General features: G+C 39.5%; 2 protein-coding genes across 3 annotated transcripts in view; one reads left to right on the top strand and one right to left on the bottom strand.

Moving 5' to 3' along the window:
• ccp110 (centriolar coiled-coil protein 110kDa) overlaps nt 1–5,133 on the bottom strand; it is a 30,272-nt gene extending 25,139 nt beyond the window's left edge. Inside the window, exons 1-2 of the mRNA XM_012970857.3 lie at nt 4,904–5,133; nt 3,039–3,105 (exon numbers count right to left, since the gene is read on the bottom strand). The gene's annotated coding sequence lies outside the window, so the exon portion shown is untranslated. The remainder of the gene's footprint in view (nt 1–3,038; nt 3,106–4,903) is intronic.
• Nucleotides 5,134–5,158: 25 nt separating this feature from the next.
• gde1 (glycerophosphodiester phosphodiesterase 1) lies at nt 5,159–16,329 on the top strand. 2 transcript variants are annotated; one of them, NM_001017173.2, is made up of 7 exons: nt 5,336–5,505; nt 5,560–5,615; nt 9,550–9,725; nt 10,931–11,036; nt 12,300–12,392; nt 12,704–12,915; nt 13,686–14,133. In NM_001017173.2, exons 1-7 carry the CDS (start codon nt 5,364–5,366, stop codon nt 13,831–13,833), a joined length of 933 nt encoding a protein of 310 aa, NP_001017173.1. In that variant the 5' UTR covers nt 5,336–5,363; the 3' UTR covers nt 13,834–14,133. The 2 variants fall into 2 exon arrangements, with proteins under 2 accessions (XP_012825906.2, NP_001017173.1); XM_012970452.3 differs by having other exon boundaries at nt 5,159–5,615; nt 13,686–16,329.
• The last annotated feature ends 852 nt before the right edge of the window (nt 16,330–17,181 follow it).

Genomic DNA, 17,181 nt, shown 5'->3' with positions numbered 1-17,181 from the left:
CTGAAAACAGAATACAAATAGCCCAAGGCTACTAAGAAATCCATCATGTAGGCAAGATAATGGTAGGGAACAGAGCGTCTGTTAGTTGCTAGCAGGAGTGCTGTGTTTTGACATACGTGTATCAGAGCGGACCGTTGCATAACAAGTTAATAGCGTTTACCACAGAAAGTATGACCTCTTTCCATCTTTATCAGCCTGTAAGTCCATGTTGCTATAGATTTACTTTTTATTGGCACATTTATGACAATAACAGAAAAATCAAATCTATGTTTGCCACTTTTCAAGTGAAGTGTATACAATACTTTCAATAACGTGCTTTCAGAAGCTATTAAACATTACTATTAAGTTAAACACTGCAGTGTACGAAGCTAATCATTTGGCATCAGCCCTTCTCTCTTTATACTGTCCTTTACACAATTTAGAAAATCTAGACCAGTGCTGCCCAACTTTATTTAGCATTGTGAGTTGACTGTACTATACACTACATATTCCGGGGTTTAACTCATGTTTAAATGAATTTTTAGTAGACTTATCAAGAAAACCCCAGCCATTCTGGATAACAGGGCCATTAACTGTACAGGTATGGAATCGCTTATCAGGAAACCCGTTATCCAAAAAGCTCTAAATTATAGAAAGCCCATCCCACAGACTCCATTTTAATCAAATAATTCAGAATTTTAAAACTGCTATTCTTTTTCTCTGTAGTAATAAAACAGTACCTTGTAATTGATCCCAACTAAGATATAAATAAACATTATTGGATGCAAAACAGTCTATTTGGGTTAAATTATTGTTTTAGTAGACTTAAGGCATGGAGATCCACATTACGCAAAGACCCCTTATCCAGAATACCCTTGGTCCCGAGCATTCTGGATAACAGGTCCTATACCTGTACTATTATTGTAAATACATTATATATCTGGCTTACATCTGCATTTGACAGGCAAGGATTTCTGATTCACAATGTTACAATTTTATATATATTTATAATACAGAACATCAATGAATACCTTGTAAATTATACACTTAGTGATATCATTAATTATAATGCAAGCTTAGTGATTACATTTGTGTCACATGACTCAGTAAGACTTGCACATTAAAAACAATTATGCGTACCCTGAGGTGATAATATGAGGATATTATAAGTCACATCAGCATTCTATGACCTATGTGGTTAGGGTCAGGCCTTGTGGCTTTATACGGTAAAGGAACTCTTTCATGATTTCTAGTAACCTAATGTTTTACAATAGGGACTAATACACAGCCTTGGAGAAATGGATGCTTGAATTCAATGTAAAGCAGTCCAGATGTTGAAGAGATTTATTGTGAGCATTAGCTGATGTACTAACTTTCCTTTCTGAGACATGAAAACAATTCGGTCAGCTTATGATAAGCCAATTAACAGGCTGGCAACAGCGAGATTTATGAACTATGTTATTAAACCAGCCCTAAGTGTTAAAGAAGTGATGGTGTAAGAGTTATAGGTATGACAGCAGAACATTTTCTGGCACAAATCCTGCATATGATATTGTTGATGAGCACCAGGAGTGCTATGGTTGCTTACCTGACCAGAAAAGCCAGTTTTTATCTATGAATATCTCTGGGATCAAGAAATAATAGTTAAATATGCTGACTGTGACTTTATGACATGTGAATTTTAGAACTATATTAAGAACTAAAGAACACATTCAAAATCTGTTTATTTTAATAATGGTTGACCTTCAGCTTTGGAGCTTTCAGCTCTGTACATTAAGGGGCAGATTTTTCATAAGTTGTTTAAAATTAGACTTCACCACAGTAAAATTCCCACTCTCTATTCATACCTATGGGATTTTTAGAAGGGTACTCATCAAATGGTAAACTCTAACATTTTTTATAAATCTGTTATATGTCATATTCTGTTTTAGGATCCCTGACAGCAACCATTAACCAGGAGCCGATTGGAAAAATGGAAGTCAATAACCCAGCTAGAGTGCTATTAATTATAATTATAGGGTGGATGAGTATTAGTTCTTCTCTCAAATGGATATATTTATAAAACAGAAAATGTCAAAATACATACCTATGTTACACTGATTACCTGTGGGGTGGTTACGTTTGGGTTCAAAATAAATCTTATTACAGTAGATTCAATTCCAACCTGAGTACAGGCATGGAATGCGTTATCCAGAAGGCCATCTCCCACAGACTCAATTATAATCAAATAATCAACTTTTTTTTAAAATGATTTTCTTTCTCTCGTAATATTACAGCAGAACATTGTATTTGATCCCAGCTAACATATAATTAATCTTTATTGGAAGCAAAACAATCCTATTAGGTTTAATTAATGTCTAAATTACGGAAAGACCCCTTGTTTGAAAAACCCCACGTCCCGAGCATTCTTGATAATAGGCCCCAGACTTGTACTATCTGCATGGATTGAATGTTCCCTATTTGTGAGAGTTTACTCTGGGAACTCCAGTTACCTTCTGCATGCCAAAACATAAATAGGCAGCAGGTTCTTAATTAAAATGACTTCACTGTATGTAATAGAGATTCACTGAATCCATAATTTTTATTTATTTTGGCTGAATACTCAATCTTTCAAAAAAGATTACTGAATACTACACCAATTCTGAACTGTAAGTTGAATATTCACATTTAATATAAATAAAAAATTGCATTGTGTTGCCCAGAGCCATTATATGATTTTTGGGGGTTGGATTTGGTTCAGCTGAATCCTGGAAACAGTCCTGGGATTCAGCCAAATCCTAAACAGAATCCTGGAATTGGTGCATCCCTAGTATTTACATGAAAGGGTCCTTACACGGTTAGCGTAACTGGGGCATGACATAATGGGACTGATGAATGATTTCTGTAAAGCACTATAGAATATATCAGCAGAAATACAAAAAAATTAAAATAATGCAGGTTCAGTTGGGTCCAGACTAAACAGAAAAATGCACATGGACCAGTAGCCCAGAACAGATAGTTATAAAAAGATGCAGCTACAGGAAATAATGTAGAATAAGCAAATCATTAGGCATACACACCTGGGTTTCTTTGGAAGATGGAAAGTTATGATGTGCTTGTACAGGAGAAAAAGATATTCTTCTTATTCTGCAAATGAAAGAAAAATAACAGGGTTACTACAAAAGGGTACATTTAAATGATAAAGTTCCACATCAAACCAGAAACAAGGTTTATCATGAGGCTTGAAACAATAAATCATCAATATTTCCATTAAAAAAAAGGATTTAAGGGAGTAAAATATAAATGGATAAAGGGTAAAGGTGGGCACACAGAGGTTTTGGAATATTGCTAATTTTTTTTACAAACAGAAACAAAAAGATTTTGAAAGATCAAAATCAAAGAAAAGAAGAATAGATAATATGGCTCATTTATTTCTGCAAGTGTGCACACACCATATTGTTTTTCCCAGAATTTCACTGCGGTCGCAAAGGGGTAATGAGCTCTTTGCTTCTAATTCATCAAAATTAACGCACCTGTACTTGCATTTCATTGCAAATCAAAAGCAATTACGCACAAGTCTGCTTGTACCACCTGGCCAGGAGGTACTAGTAGCAACAGATTCCCCTGAATCAATAGGTGTAGCAGTACTCCCCTATATTATTATTTATTTATTTATACACACATATATTTATAATATGCATGCATGTCCTGTAAATTATATCCTTACAAACAGTGCTTAGTGATGTCATCAGTTATAATCGCTTAGTGATTTCTGTTACACGACTTACTGAAAATTGTGTATTATAATAAATAATACACAAGTATTATTTAATACAAGTACCCCCAACTTTGCCTTCGGCCTCGTGCCTTTATATGGAATGCAAATATTAACTGCAGGTTTCATCAAAATATGATGTTTTGTTTAGGCAGTAGAAGCATCATACCTACTGTTATGGAATATATTACCCTCTTCATCAAATTATCTAGAATAGAATGCTGGTGCTTTAGTTCAGTTGTAGTGGTTACACTAAAGGTTTCCTATGCCTATGACTGTGGCATACTGAGAGATGTAGTGGAACAACAGATGATGCTGCAGTTTGCACATGCTTTGACTGAAAACCACCATTGCTATTGTTTATTAGTGATGTGCAGGTCAGGAAAAACTAAACCCGCACCCGACCTTAACATGTGAAATGTTGCCAAATTAGGGCCCATACTCAACCCTTAACCGGCGATTAACATTATAGCCGGTGGGATGGCATTTCGGGGGGATTAGTTGCCCCCATGTGCCACAGCCCTTACACTACTTCTGTGTGCGCCTCTAGTCCCAAGAAAGATAATCCTTGGAAGAAGGAATGTTCTTCCCCAGTCTGACATGCACCCATCCCAGAACCACTATGGTCACTCAAATCTCAACCTAAGCCTGCCCGACCCGCAGGTTTAGGTCAACCTACATATACATATGCACCCACAATTGTAACATGTATGAATATTAGTGACCAAGAAGTCCCATGACCACCGAGAGGCACAGTCATGGAAATCTGAGGTGGGGGGAATTTTTTTGTTTATTATACATATAATACATATGAGTTACATTACTAAGCACTGATTACAACTGATGACATCACTATGCCAATACACACACATATATAGATAGATGATAGATATAGATAGATAGATAGATACCCAACAGCCAGTCAATTGCCATGAAAGAACATTACAGCTATGATAAAAGGGTGAGCTCCTTTACCCAAAGGGACGTGTTACAGCCCCACAGCAGATCTAAATTCTGTACTTTCAAAGTAAATTCCCCCGCTGTACTGGGAAAAGTACAAGGCACGCCAAATTCGTCCTTATTATTATGGTAGCAAGTCCCAGCATCCTCACTTGATACCCATGTATAAACTACATGGCCAGTTACACAAGATAAAAAGCCATTTCTTACCCACACAGATGAAAAGCCATTCACAGAAACATTGTGTCTCCCAGACGCCCTGCCCAACAACTCCACACTTTCTGCTGGTTAACAGTGGCAGAACAATGCAGGGATGGCTCCGGGCTGCTGACAGTTCAGAACCCGCCTCCACCCCGCCATATTTTGAGGTCTCCGGCGGCAACTACAGCGCCTGGCAACGGCCGGCAGATACACGCCCCATTTTTACTTGTGGGAGGGACTTGCGTTTAAGGGCGGAATTCTAACAAGACAGTTCCGGGTTGCTGGGCGTGGCTATTGGTGGGATTCGGCGCTGGGTATTCGGAACTACATCTTCCATCGTCCCCAAGCAGGCGGCACAGGCAGAGGGACGCTGGGAGTTGTAGTTCTTGCAACGTCAATACACCCGGTGTATGTTTGGAGCGACCGGTTTCGTGTCTCTGGGCTCCGTATGCTTTTATCTGCCCCCGCCATGCTGTGGGGTGATGGCCTCTTGGCTTCATTCAGTAGCATTTTCCTTGTGCTGCTGCTGCTGACTCGGAACCCGCTTCTCACGTCCCTGGTTACGGGCGGTATCTATCTGCTGCTGGTTTTCTGTAGGTTCGAGCCGGTGCCCCAATCCCGGGCCCTGCAGGTGCTGAAACCTAAAGGGAGGGCGGCTACAGTAGCCCATAGAGGCGGGGGGCACGATGCTCCTGAGAACACCCTGGCCGCCATCAGAACCGTCAGTATCTCTTTTCTCTATAGCCCCACATGCGAACCTAATAATAAATGTCATTCTTAGCGCTTTCCACTATAGATTCAATAATGATTTCCAGCCATTGTCATTGAAAGCTGTACATCGTTTGTCCCCTGATATTATATGCATTGCCGGTTCTGACTTCTAATCATACACAGGGAAGCCATGAACACTCGTCTGCCAGGGTTACTAGCTGCATTAATATTTGCAAATAACTTTAAAACCATTGTAAAAGCTGCTTAGAATTTCATTATATCTTGGGTTTACCTTCACCTTTTATTCATCCGACAGCAAAGCTGAAATGAAATCTCATTTAGGGTGAAGACACACTTAGCTACTTAGTAGCAGCTACTTTTTCACAGCTACTAAACGCCAGAAAACACCCTGCCAAAGACAATACTGAGAATTGCCTCTGCTAAAACACGGGTAGAGACAATTATCAATAAATGATCAGCATTGTCTATTTTTGTAGCCAGGACAAGTAGCTGCTACTAGTAGCTCCATGTGTCTTCACCCTTAGGGCTCTGGCACACGGGGAGATTAGTCGCCCGTGACAAATCTCCCGTGTCTCAGTCGACTAATCTCCCAGAGTTGCCATCACCTGCCATCCCTCCGGCTAAAGTGTAAGTCGCCGGTGGGATGGCACACGCGGCGGCACGATTTCAGTGAGATCGCGCAAGTTGCCTCGAGAGGAAACTTGCACCATCTCACTGAAATCGCGCCGCCGCGTGTGCCATCCCACCGGCGATTTACATTTTCGCTGGTGGGATGGCATTTGGGGGAGATTAGTCGCCCGAGACACGGGAGATTTGTCGCGGGCGACTAATCTCCCCGTGTGCCAGAGCCCTTAGAGCTTTAGTTTCTGTATATACAGCATCACACAAGGCATATTTTGTTACATTATGAGCAATAAACTTTAATAATATTTAGTTTAGTATCCAGCCAGTTGCATGGTTTCACTATATGTAACCAGTAAATGTTTGCGCTGTGATTGGTTTGTGCACAACTTATTCTTTTGCTGCCTAAAATATTTGCAGCATTTGCAGTAGCTATGAGTGAGGCTGAGTTGGCTCATTTCAAGCATATAGTAACTAGCATACTCTCTTGTGGGTGTGGGCGTTGTATGTCTCATACAATTTTGCAGCTGTCTCCCATACGTATCATTGTAAATATGCATTGACGGATTTTTAGAACACACAGTGGGTTATACCTTCATGTCTATTTAAAGAAGGGAATGCCTTTCATATAAATCTATGACAGCAGTAAGTCAACATTTAAATATTGAATATGCAGCATATCTTAAAGGAAATGTAACCCTTAAAAATAAATGAATGTGAAATTGCACAAAGTAATAAGAATTTTGTAACATCGCCACCTGTTGGTCAGTTATTCTAACTGTACAGTTAATTACAATATGTTCAGAAGGAAAAAGTGATATGTTCTGATGTTGCTATACTCGGGCAGGAGATTACAAACCTCAGATGTTCTTTCCTATGTATTTCTGAGAACAGAAACATCAGAATAGTTTCCTGTTTTCCTTCTGAACATGTTCTCCCCCCACTTTGGAGTTGGAAGTTGTTGTCTATGGCACTTTATAGCAGCACCTCTGAAATTTGACGGAACTTCTTGTATATTGTATGTTTAACTGAATTATTCATTTAAATGAGTAAATCACTCTGCAATTGAATTAGAATGTGCAAAATACCTGCATTTTGCTCTAGAGCCGTGCCAGTAAGTTGCTGTGGGTCACAATCAATCATGAGAAAGGCTGTGCACCCATAGTGTCAACTTTTGTTTGATCTGTGCTGTGTTTTTTTTCTTGTATTCTATAGCATGGTACCCTCACTATTAACTAACCATGGGTGGTGGTCCCACAGATAACTGAATGAAACCAGTTATAGATATGTGTGATATTAGCAGTTTGATACTGAATTATTGTGCTACTGGCACAGTTGGTGTGTCTTTCAGAGCTGCTGTGGTTGTGGCTGAGAATAAGCTTGTAAGTTAATTCAGCAAGTGTCAAATCCGAGAACTGCCAAGACCTAAAATGTAATGAGTGGGGGCTTAGAAAGTAGAACTGGTGATGGAGAGAAGCAACCCCTTCCCTCTGGCTGCCGGACAACTTTAAAGGGGACCTGTCACCCAGACATAAAAAAAAGTATATTAAAAGTCCTTTTCAAAGTAAACATGAAACTCAAATTTATTTTTTGTATCAATATATCCATACACATTATTAAGGCATTTAAAAATCCCTCATCTTTTGCCTTCTCAGCCTCTCACTTTCTATTCAGCACTCACTTCCCCCTCCCTCCTCACCAACTATTTGTGTAGCTAGTGCATCAGGTCCCCCATTCTGGCACATAAAATCTTGCCATGATGCAAAGCTTGCCTTAATAACATTGCCCACAAAATGGCACCTGCCTGCTTGCTGTGATTGTGTAATTCCAAGAATGAGGAAATAAAGATTAATATTATTTATATAATGTTAATGAAGTTTATTATGCTTGACAAACACAATAGAAAATAATTTGGAATTCTTTTTTAGGGTGACAGGTCCCCAAGCGGTCAGAGAGAGAGAGAGGAACAAACACAGCTATACTAGCAATGCCACCTGCATGTTAACCCTTGGCCACCAGTACAGCAGCTCTGTGAGATTCCTTCTGAGCCTAATGCCCAATTTACTATTCATAAAAAATACTAAAAATAAAAAATGTAAATAAGTTGCAAATGTTCTATGAAGAGAAATTGGAGCAGTTTTACTTGAATTTAATTTTTTCTTGTAGACATCTTTAAACCATTAGTGTGTGGTGGAATGTAGAACCAGTGTCGGGCCAGGCGCCCTAGGCAACCTGATCGGCTTGGCCGCCCAACGCCAAAACCCCTTCCCCCATGTGTGCACTGATGCATGCGCGCACAAAGGGCGCCGGGGTTACTGGGGCCGCTGCAGTGGGGGGAAAGGGTCCGGAACCAGTGGCAGATGAAAGAAGAGGTACCTGCCTGGCTCCACCACACTGTTGTGCCTACCCCTAGTTCAGGCCCTGTGTAGAAATATGAATCATATGGTATATGCAAGTTTAATCACACAATAAAGGCATTTGGGAACATTGTGGCAATCAAATGGTCAAAATTGTGAATAACTATTTCCCATTATAGTCCCCAGCTTCTGGCACAGGGGACCAATTATGGCTGGAAATTATGCATTTGCAAGGTACACATGGATGTAGCAGGGGAAATAATCAAATGGCATAGAGATTATGAACAAGCTTTCAACTCTTGCTACTGCATAAGAACTAGAATTAGTTTTAATAAATTGAAAGCTAATTGTTGTGCCTAAAGCTGGGCATATTCTCTACCCAACTTGGCCACAAACACACTAACGCACTAGGCCTACAGAAATCCATCAGCAAAAGAACCCAGTAGGTATCTAGCAAATTTCAGCCAAAAATCAATCGAGAGGCCCCATACACACTCAATAAACTGCTGGCGGCTCAGTCTATCAGTTTAAATACACTTGTAATTCAGCTCTTGCATTGAAGACCAAGGAGCTGCCAACCTATGCAAACTGCTGCCCTATGCACCAGACCTAAATACGCCCGCAGTCTGCGCATGGCATTGCTTCTGGTAGTGTGACCTCATTTCCTTACGAGTGATGTCATCAGATCAAAGAAAAAATATTATACAGGCATTATAGAGGCACCTAAGGGCCGCTCCCCCTGTATATAAATATGACCCTGCTCCACCCAATCTGGCCGAATGGATGTATACAGTATGAGAGACTATACACATAAAATATGGCTTTCCTTTGAATGATGTGTTGTCATTTATTATTACATTTATAGGAATCCGGCTTATAGGGCAGTAAAATGGCAGTAATACGAGCCTTCTACAGTATGTATAAAATATTGCAAACTCTTTACAGGCAGCACAGAACGGTGCAACTGGAGTAGAACTAGATTTGGAATTCACTGGGGATGGAGTTCCTATCCTCATGCATGATGAGACAGTGGAGAGAACAACAGATGGCACTGGGAGACTGCAAGATCTCACCTTCTCAGATCTCAAGAAGCTCAATGCGGCAGCCAAGCATCGCTTACGGTGACTTTGCTGAACCCCCATATAGTTATAAATATGAATGTACTAACGTGTTAGGGCAAAGAGCTGCTCATGGCTGTGCATTCACTCAAAGCATTTGTGTTTGAATTTAGTGCAGTCGGAATCTGGGAATCCACCTTATACTGCTTCAGATAAATGCCCCTGCCATTATAAAGTGGCAACACCTTGAATGCAGATGAAATGTACATTTTATTAACAACTTGCTGCCTTGCTAAAATAATAGCAATGTCTTTTTTAAACTTTGTGTGTACAGATTACCCTAAATTATTGTTCCTTAACTTTGGGTCCCTCAGATGTTGCTGGGCTACAACTGCCAGAATCCTCTATTACTAGGAATTCTACTGAAGCAACATCTGGCTACACAAGGTTGCTTAGTGCAGTGAGAGGAGTGACTTTTTTTATTTGGAAAGGAGTCTATATGTTAATATGAGGCACCACCAGAGGGTTGGGAAATGGTCAGCAATACACCCTTTTTAGAATTGGTGCTATGGCTCCACTGATTAGTACCAACCCTTGATAGATAAGTACAACTCAGGTTTATATTTGCTCTTTCTATTAAAATAAAGTAGTTTATGGTAATGTGTTTTGATACTAACATAAGTTAAAACATTTAGTGGTTCATTAACAAGCAGCAGCCAAACAGCAATTAGCTTTGATAAGTCAAGTGCAAATATCTGACTGGCTGATACAGGATATTTCAACTGCATAATAAATATTTTTATTTTAAATAGGAAAGTCCTAAAATATTATAACAAAAGACTACAACATTTACACTAGTTAATATAAACATATGGTTTTTTAGAATTCGGCTGAATTCAAGCCTCTAGCTGAACCGAATCCTTAAAATTGTGTGACAAGGGATTCAGTCGAACCCAAAATAGTTGATTCGACGCATCCTTAATCTGTACATAAGTAGAAATGAAACGAGACCAAGTTCCGGTAAAGTGTGTAAGTAATCATACTGAATAATTCCACCATGTTACAGGGTCACCCTGAGCAATTTTACATAAATTTATTTTAGGGTTTACATTTGGTTTAATAACCATTGTTACCCAATATATGTCGCCAAGTAAGCCAGTGATCAGCATGTTTCAATGTTAGATACACATGGTCCACATCTCACAATGGCAGCCAGTAGTGTGCAGCTCCTGCCAGGACTGTGTAACATTGTTATCTTGTCGTTTCAGGAATACTTTTGATGGAGAACACATTCCTACTCTGAAGGAGGCAGTTAGAGAATGCTTGCATCACAATCTGACAATTTACTTTGACGTCAAAGGCCATGCTGATCAGGTATATAAAGAAGTATAAAGAACTATTTATTTCACAAGAGCCATGAGTATGGTGTAAACAGGCCAGGTACCAGGGGGGGCAAAAAGTTGCCTCCGGTAACTTTAAGAGCTGAATTTCCATTGTTTTATTTTACAACAGGGGTAAATTATTAGCTATATATCCACATACCCACCCACCCTTTCACTATATAGCTGTTTACCAGATAATACAGAGATGTACCATGTGGCATTGTTATCATTTTCCCAAAGGGTTGTAAAATCCATATGCCCCCCCTAGTTTTGGTGTTGTAAATGCTTATGGTGTATCAGGCATTGTGATTACTGCTTTATGCACTGGTGGAATTTTTGTGGAAACCGTGACATCCGCAACCCATGACAACCTCCACCTGCATGTTAACCTGCTTGAGCCTGACCTGCAACTTCCTTATCCGCAACCTTATCCAGGACCGCTGACGACCATTATGAAGAAAGTGCTGTTGCTGTAGATCAGAAGTGACATCATCAGAAGTGGGCAGGGGTAGAAAAACCAGGAGTAAAATATAAACAATATAGATAATATAATATACGATAAGAAATATAGATAAGACCCACAACCTGCATCTTTACCTGCATTTGAAACTAATAGCCAGACCCGCAGGTTACCCCTTTTTTTGCTGGTAACGCGTGGGTACCCAACCCACTGCAGGACTCCAGCTCACACTGCCTATGTGTTCATGGGCTAGCAGGAATGTGGTACCTTTGACAAGCCATTCACAAGCCATTACATGCAACAAGTCTGCCTGGAATATCACACATGTATCCCTGGTGTTTGTGTACTGGCACAAACTGAGTTTGTTTATGGCTTTTCTTTGCGCAGACCAGGTACAGACTGTATTCCTCTGTGTAGGATTTAAGAAGTTGTCCACTATTCTTTGCAATGTGGATGTAGTACATACAGGCTGTAGATAAAAAAAGCAGGGGTTCCCATACTGTGGAGCATTGGAGTGACAAGTGGGGAGAATGCCTGGTGCTCTCTAAGATACTCCAGAAACACAAGTAGCAGGTCCCTTAAAGTAAGGTTTGGGAATCCCCCTTTTTGCTGTCTGGGCTGCATTACTAGTAACCAAAAGCCCCCAATAATTGTATATTGTTGTTTTTAAATTCCCAAAGCATATACTTTTTACTAAAGCTGGTTATTTTTTCTGATTATTCATCTTTATATTGCCTTGAAAATAAAATATGATCATGCTGTTTTTATTCATAGAAATTGTTTTTTTTTTTGTAGGCAGCGGAAGCCCTCCAGCATCTCTATGTTGAGAACCCAGGTTTATATAACTGCAGCATTGTATGCTCCTTTGAGCCTTCTGTTATTATTAAAGTAAGTCTGTTGGTTTTATGCACAAATCTGTGCTCACACATTGCATGGAAGAAGGCAATCCTGAATATGCCCAGTAGCATGCCCTTAGCTTTTCAAATAGTACATAAGAACCAGGGCTAAAATACAAATCAGTGTGCAGTATGAATGAAGATCCTACGGGAATGGGATTTATGAAAACTACTTATATTCTTCATGAAGAACAACACATGTATGACAATGGAAATATATACCATACTCTACATGCCAGTTCCATCCTCCTTCAATAAATTCCAGCTCTTCTTATTCTTTAATCAGATGCATTTGTTTTTCAGATGAGACAGGCTGACAGAAATGTTGTTACAGCTCTGACACACAGACCTTGGAGCCTTAGCCACCTTGGAGATGGCACCCCACGGTACAACACCATATGGAAACATTACTGGTACATTTTTATGGATGTCTTGTTGGACTGGGGGATGCACAACTTACTGTGGAATCTTTGTGGAGTCTCCGCTTTCTTAATGCAGAAGAATTTTATCTCCAAGTAAGCTCACTTATCAGAAAGTTCTTTTCATATTGTTGAGGTGGCAATGCCTGTGTGAGGAAGTGACAATAAGCAGAAGGGTTGGACTGGCCCACTGGAGCACCAGGAAAAAACCCAGTGGGCCTTTTGGGGCCCACTGCCCTGGACAAAGTGGTGGGGGTTTGCATCTGCAGGTAATGGGTAGGGGCTGGGGTTGGTGGTGGATTATATGGTGGGCCCCAGATAAGCCAGTCTGACACCTGTAAGCACACCTATTAAATAACAACATCTCTGGGTAGAGCTCCCTATACTTTTCGTTTTGTACTGGCTCTTGGCAGCTTTGCCATAGCACAGGCTGAGGTGGAAAACTGCTGATGCACTGAATGTCTGTCCTAAATCTGGTGTCCGTGTGAGAGTGAGTAGAATTGTCTACTTCAGCCTATTTATGCTCTGCCAGATTTAATATCAAACCTGCTACCCACCTGCTGTTTTGCACCAAATCAGTAACATCATCCACCTGTAAAGTGTGTGCTGTAATGCATGTAGCTGAATATTTGTTCAAACAAAAACCCTTGCTATACGGGCATGGTGGCTTTTACACCCAGGGTGATTTAATTGCAGCAGAACAATTGATTTCCTCATGTTTACCCCAAAGCAACAAAAAAGGCAATTTACTTTCACAAGACTTTTACTTCACTTCTCAGCAACATAAAATGCAAGCACCAATCTATCTCTGAAAAGTGAGGTACATTACTGTATGATGATGTTTTCATTATTTCTTCCCCTTGCAGAGAATATGTGGAGCAGTGGAACTCCAAAGGAATTGAAGTTGTAGCCTGGACAATTAATAATGCATCTGAAAAGTTATATTATGAGCAAGTCCTTAACAGTACTTATATCACTGACAGCCTGCTGGAAGATTGCGACCCACACTATTGACTTCCTGCTCAACCAAAACCATTTATCGATTAGGAAGTTGTATTACCTGCCCAACCTCTACATAAGAGCTACAGCTGGAAGGCATTTACTGTTGGGGACTGAAGTGGCTACATTATTTATATGTACTTGGGTGAAGCTGCCACCTTACTTTGACGTAACTTTTTTTGCACACTCCGTATGTGCTGCTGGAATAATTTCCTGTGTTTTTACGTTTTTTTTAGTTTTTGGAGCTGAAACTAGAAGAAGAAAGAATGAGGAGTAAAAAAAAATAAATTGAATCTTGTTCATTGTACTTGTAAAGATGAATGCTAACTTGTGCCTACTGTTGAAATAAACTAGCACTTAAAGGGGATCTATCACAAAAATCAAAAGGTGATATAAGCTTCATCTCACTGAAATAACAAACTTATCAACTGATCAATTAAAAATTGTATATTGTTGTGTATGAAATAATTAAGGTTATCTTCACTATCCCTCTCTCAGCATCTTTAGCTCTTTGTTCTCTCTTCAAACAGGAGGCAGACTTTGTTTGACAGGTCTAATACATATTTTTGGGGGGGTTACACCCTAGATAATGTTTTAGTTCACTCACTTATGAGTTCACTCTTTCTGAATAACCTGAAGAAATCCTGTCTCTCTGCATGCAGGATGTGTGCCAGAGTCAGTTATTTTGTTTGTGCTGGATTTGGTTATTTGAGTGAGCACTAACACATCAGCTAGGAAAGGGAGCCCCCTAAGATGTACCTACCTGTCAATTAAAAACTGTCCCTTTTTTCTGTATGAAAAGAGAATGAAGAGAGAGACGGGTTGCTGAGACAAAGATATTGAAGAATAACTTGATTATTTCAGAAACGGTACAGAATTTGTAATTGATTTTATTTAGAATTTCTTTTTATTTTCTTGAGACAAAGCTTATATTACATTTTTATTTTTGCAATAGTTCCCCTTTAAAGGGACTGGAGTTACTTATTTGAGCTATATCAGGGATGTATTTTAGCTGCTGTCTCTCAACTGTTCTTCTATAGTTCTTCATAGTTATTTGGGGTTTAAAAAAGACAACTCTCAAGCTGAAATTCCATATAAAATAACATCTACGCAACGAACGCTTTTTAGAGGCAATATACATAAACTGGTATACACAAGAACAATGAATAGAACTAAATGAATAGAACTTCTGCTGAAAACACCTTTAAATCCTTTTAATTAATAATAAATTATATTTTCTATAGTAATATAGATTTGTTTGTAATATAGAGTTTATTAGAGGTAATGAGCTCTTTACTCCTTTATTACTGATTTGGCTCACAGATAAGCAGAAGTCCATTAAGGTGGGGGTTTATCAGTGCACTGGTAATCTGATTAGGTACTTCGCAAGAACCAGGAAGTTCGAAACATGGAGTAACTTCAATAAGCATGTTCGGCCCAAGCTCTTTTCTTTGAACTTGTATTTAACAAGAGGACTCAGGAAAATCCAAGCCTGCTGTTTGTTATTAGTCTACTGCAAATAGCTATAATTATGTCAGTGGCTTACAGCATGTGTGTCACTGTAATATATACAGGCGTTCAGGTGTGCTTAATGGAACAGTAACACCAATTTATTTTAACACCTAATTCGCCCCAGCTATAGTGATAGGCAAGGCTTACTTCCCCTTGGATTTTTTAAAATCTTCAGCTTGAATTTGACTTGCAAACTGCTCCCATAGGCGAAAGGCGATGGCCACTTGAATTATTCTGCGCTGAACCAGAAGTCCGCTTTGCAACGATGCCCTAAAGCATGTAAGCTTTTTTTCAGCGTCTGTAGCTTACATTTATGTTTTTATTCCTTTGGACAGCTTTGGGGGTAATGAGTTGAGCATATATTTAAGCTGTAGATGCTGAAAAAAAAGCTTAGGTGTTTTAGGTCATTGGTGCAAAGCTGACAAAGTTAGAGGAATTTAAGCTGCCGTCGCCATTTTGCCATTTTCCTATGGGGCAAATTTAAGCTGAAGATTTAAAAGAAAAAAATCCAAGAGGAAGTAAGCCTTACCTATCATTATAGCTGTTTTGTGGGGAATTAAGTATTTTTTTTACAAAATGGTCTTAATGTTCTTTTAAATGGTGCTTATATAGTGACACAATAAAATACTAGTTTACAATTAGCTATTCTGATGTATCTATTCCTAACAGGGCAAACAGAGTTTCCCATTAAGCTTGTCTAGATTTTACATGATTGAGGGTCATTTGGTGCTTTTTATTCACAGTTTTTACACCTCAAAGCTGGAAAATGATTTATGTACTGAGTATTACAATACATGTTTTACACTTGACTTACTGTAAGATGAAAAACCCAGACTAAAAGTGTTACCGCTATTGTTATTTATTCTATGTAATTAATGTCGATAATCAAAATTTGCATTTTTCATCCTGATAATATAAATGCAATTTGCTTAAGACTTTAGCATCTGGGTCAGTGTTTTTGAGTGTCTTGGCAATAAAAAAACAATATACAGGTCTATATACTCAGGAGTAAATGTAGCCTTTGTAATGGTACAAGAGGGGAGAGCATTCCCACCTGTTATCACCATCTGCCATGAGAAGGAAACCCATAGTTGTGACACATGAAACTTTCTCTTGCTGATACTATAGATGAGCTTTATTAGCCACTAAGCTCCCTGCAATGCTGCTGGAGATACCCAGAAGCCACCAGAACACAGGAAGCATTGTACTCAGTCTCTACAAGAGACTCACAGCTCCAAGGAGGAGTTTAACAGCTGTGGCTGTTTGAATGAATTAGTAATAGGACTTAGGCTGATGCCACACAGGCGTATTCTCGGAAAGCCGAAAAACGCTTGTCGCTACTGTAGATTCAGCCTACCTTGTGTGCCTGCACCTGAATGAATGAAATACCCTTGGGTGCAGGCACGTGTAGCCGAAATTCGCCGAAAATATGAAGTCTCAGGTTTTTTTGGCGGATATTGGCTACACGTGCCTGCACCCGAGCGTATTTCATTAATTCGGGTGCAAGCATAAGGTAGGCCGAATCTACAGTAGCGGGGCTTATTGCCGGCAAGCATTTTTCGGCTTGTCGAGAATACGCCCGTGTGGGATCAGCCTTAGGGTTGCTTTGCCACTTATCAGGCCAAAGAGTCCCTATTCTTACGCATGAGCACTTAGTTTTGGCCCTCCTCCTTCAGACTCCACGTCTCATCCTACAACTTCTTAATCAAAATGTATTAAAAATGTATAGGATACCAAGAAAATGTATATAAATGTGTTTCTATAAAATATGAATTAAAAATATACCAGCAGCAGCATAGTGAGTATATATTTTATCCCAGACCCCTAGCCCCCTAGCCTTCAGTGTAGGAC

The sequence above is a fragment of the Xenopus tropicalis genome, chromosome 9, assembly GCF_000004195.4.
Source record: "Xenopus tropicalis strain Nigerian chromosome 9, UCB_Xtro_10.0, whole genome shotgun sequence".
Taxonomy (NCBI): Eukaryota; Metazoa; Chordata; class Amphibia; order Anura; family Pipidae; genus Xenopus; species Xenopus tropicalis.
Note: the sequence above shows the minus strand (reverse complement) of the source record. Positions and strands in the feature narration are given on the sequence as shown.

Excerpts from the sequence above, each read along its gene's own strand:
- gde1 (XM_012970452.3), top strand. The coding sequence starts at position 5,343 with ATGCTTTTATCTGCCCCCGCCATGCTGTGGGGTGATGGCCTCTTGGCT. Across the intron at positions 9,726-10,930 it reads GCAGCCAAGCATCGCTTACG|GAATACTTTTGATGGAGAAC; the intron begins GTGACTTTGCTG and ends TTGTCGTTTCAG. Across the intron at positions 12,393-12,703 it reads AGCCTTCTGTTATTATTAAA|ATGAGACAGGCTGACAGAAA; the intron begins GTAAGTCTGTTG and ends TTTGTTTTTCAG.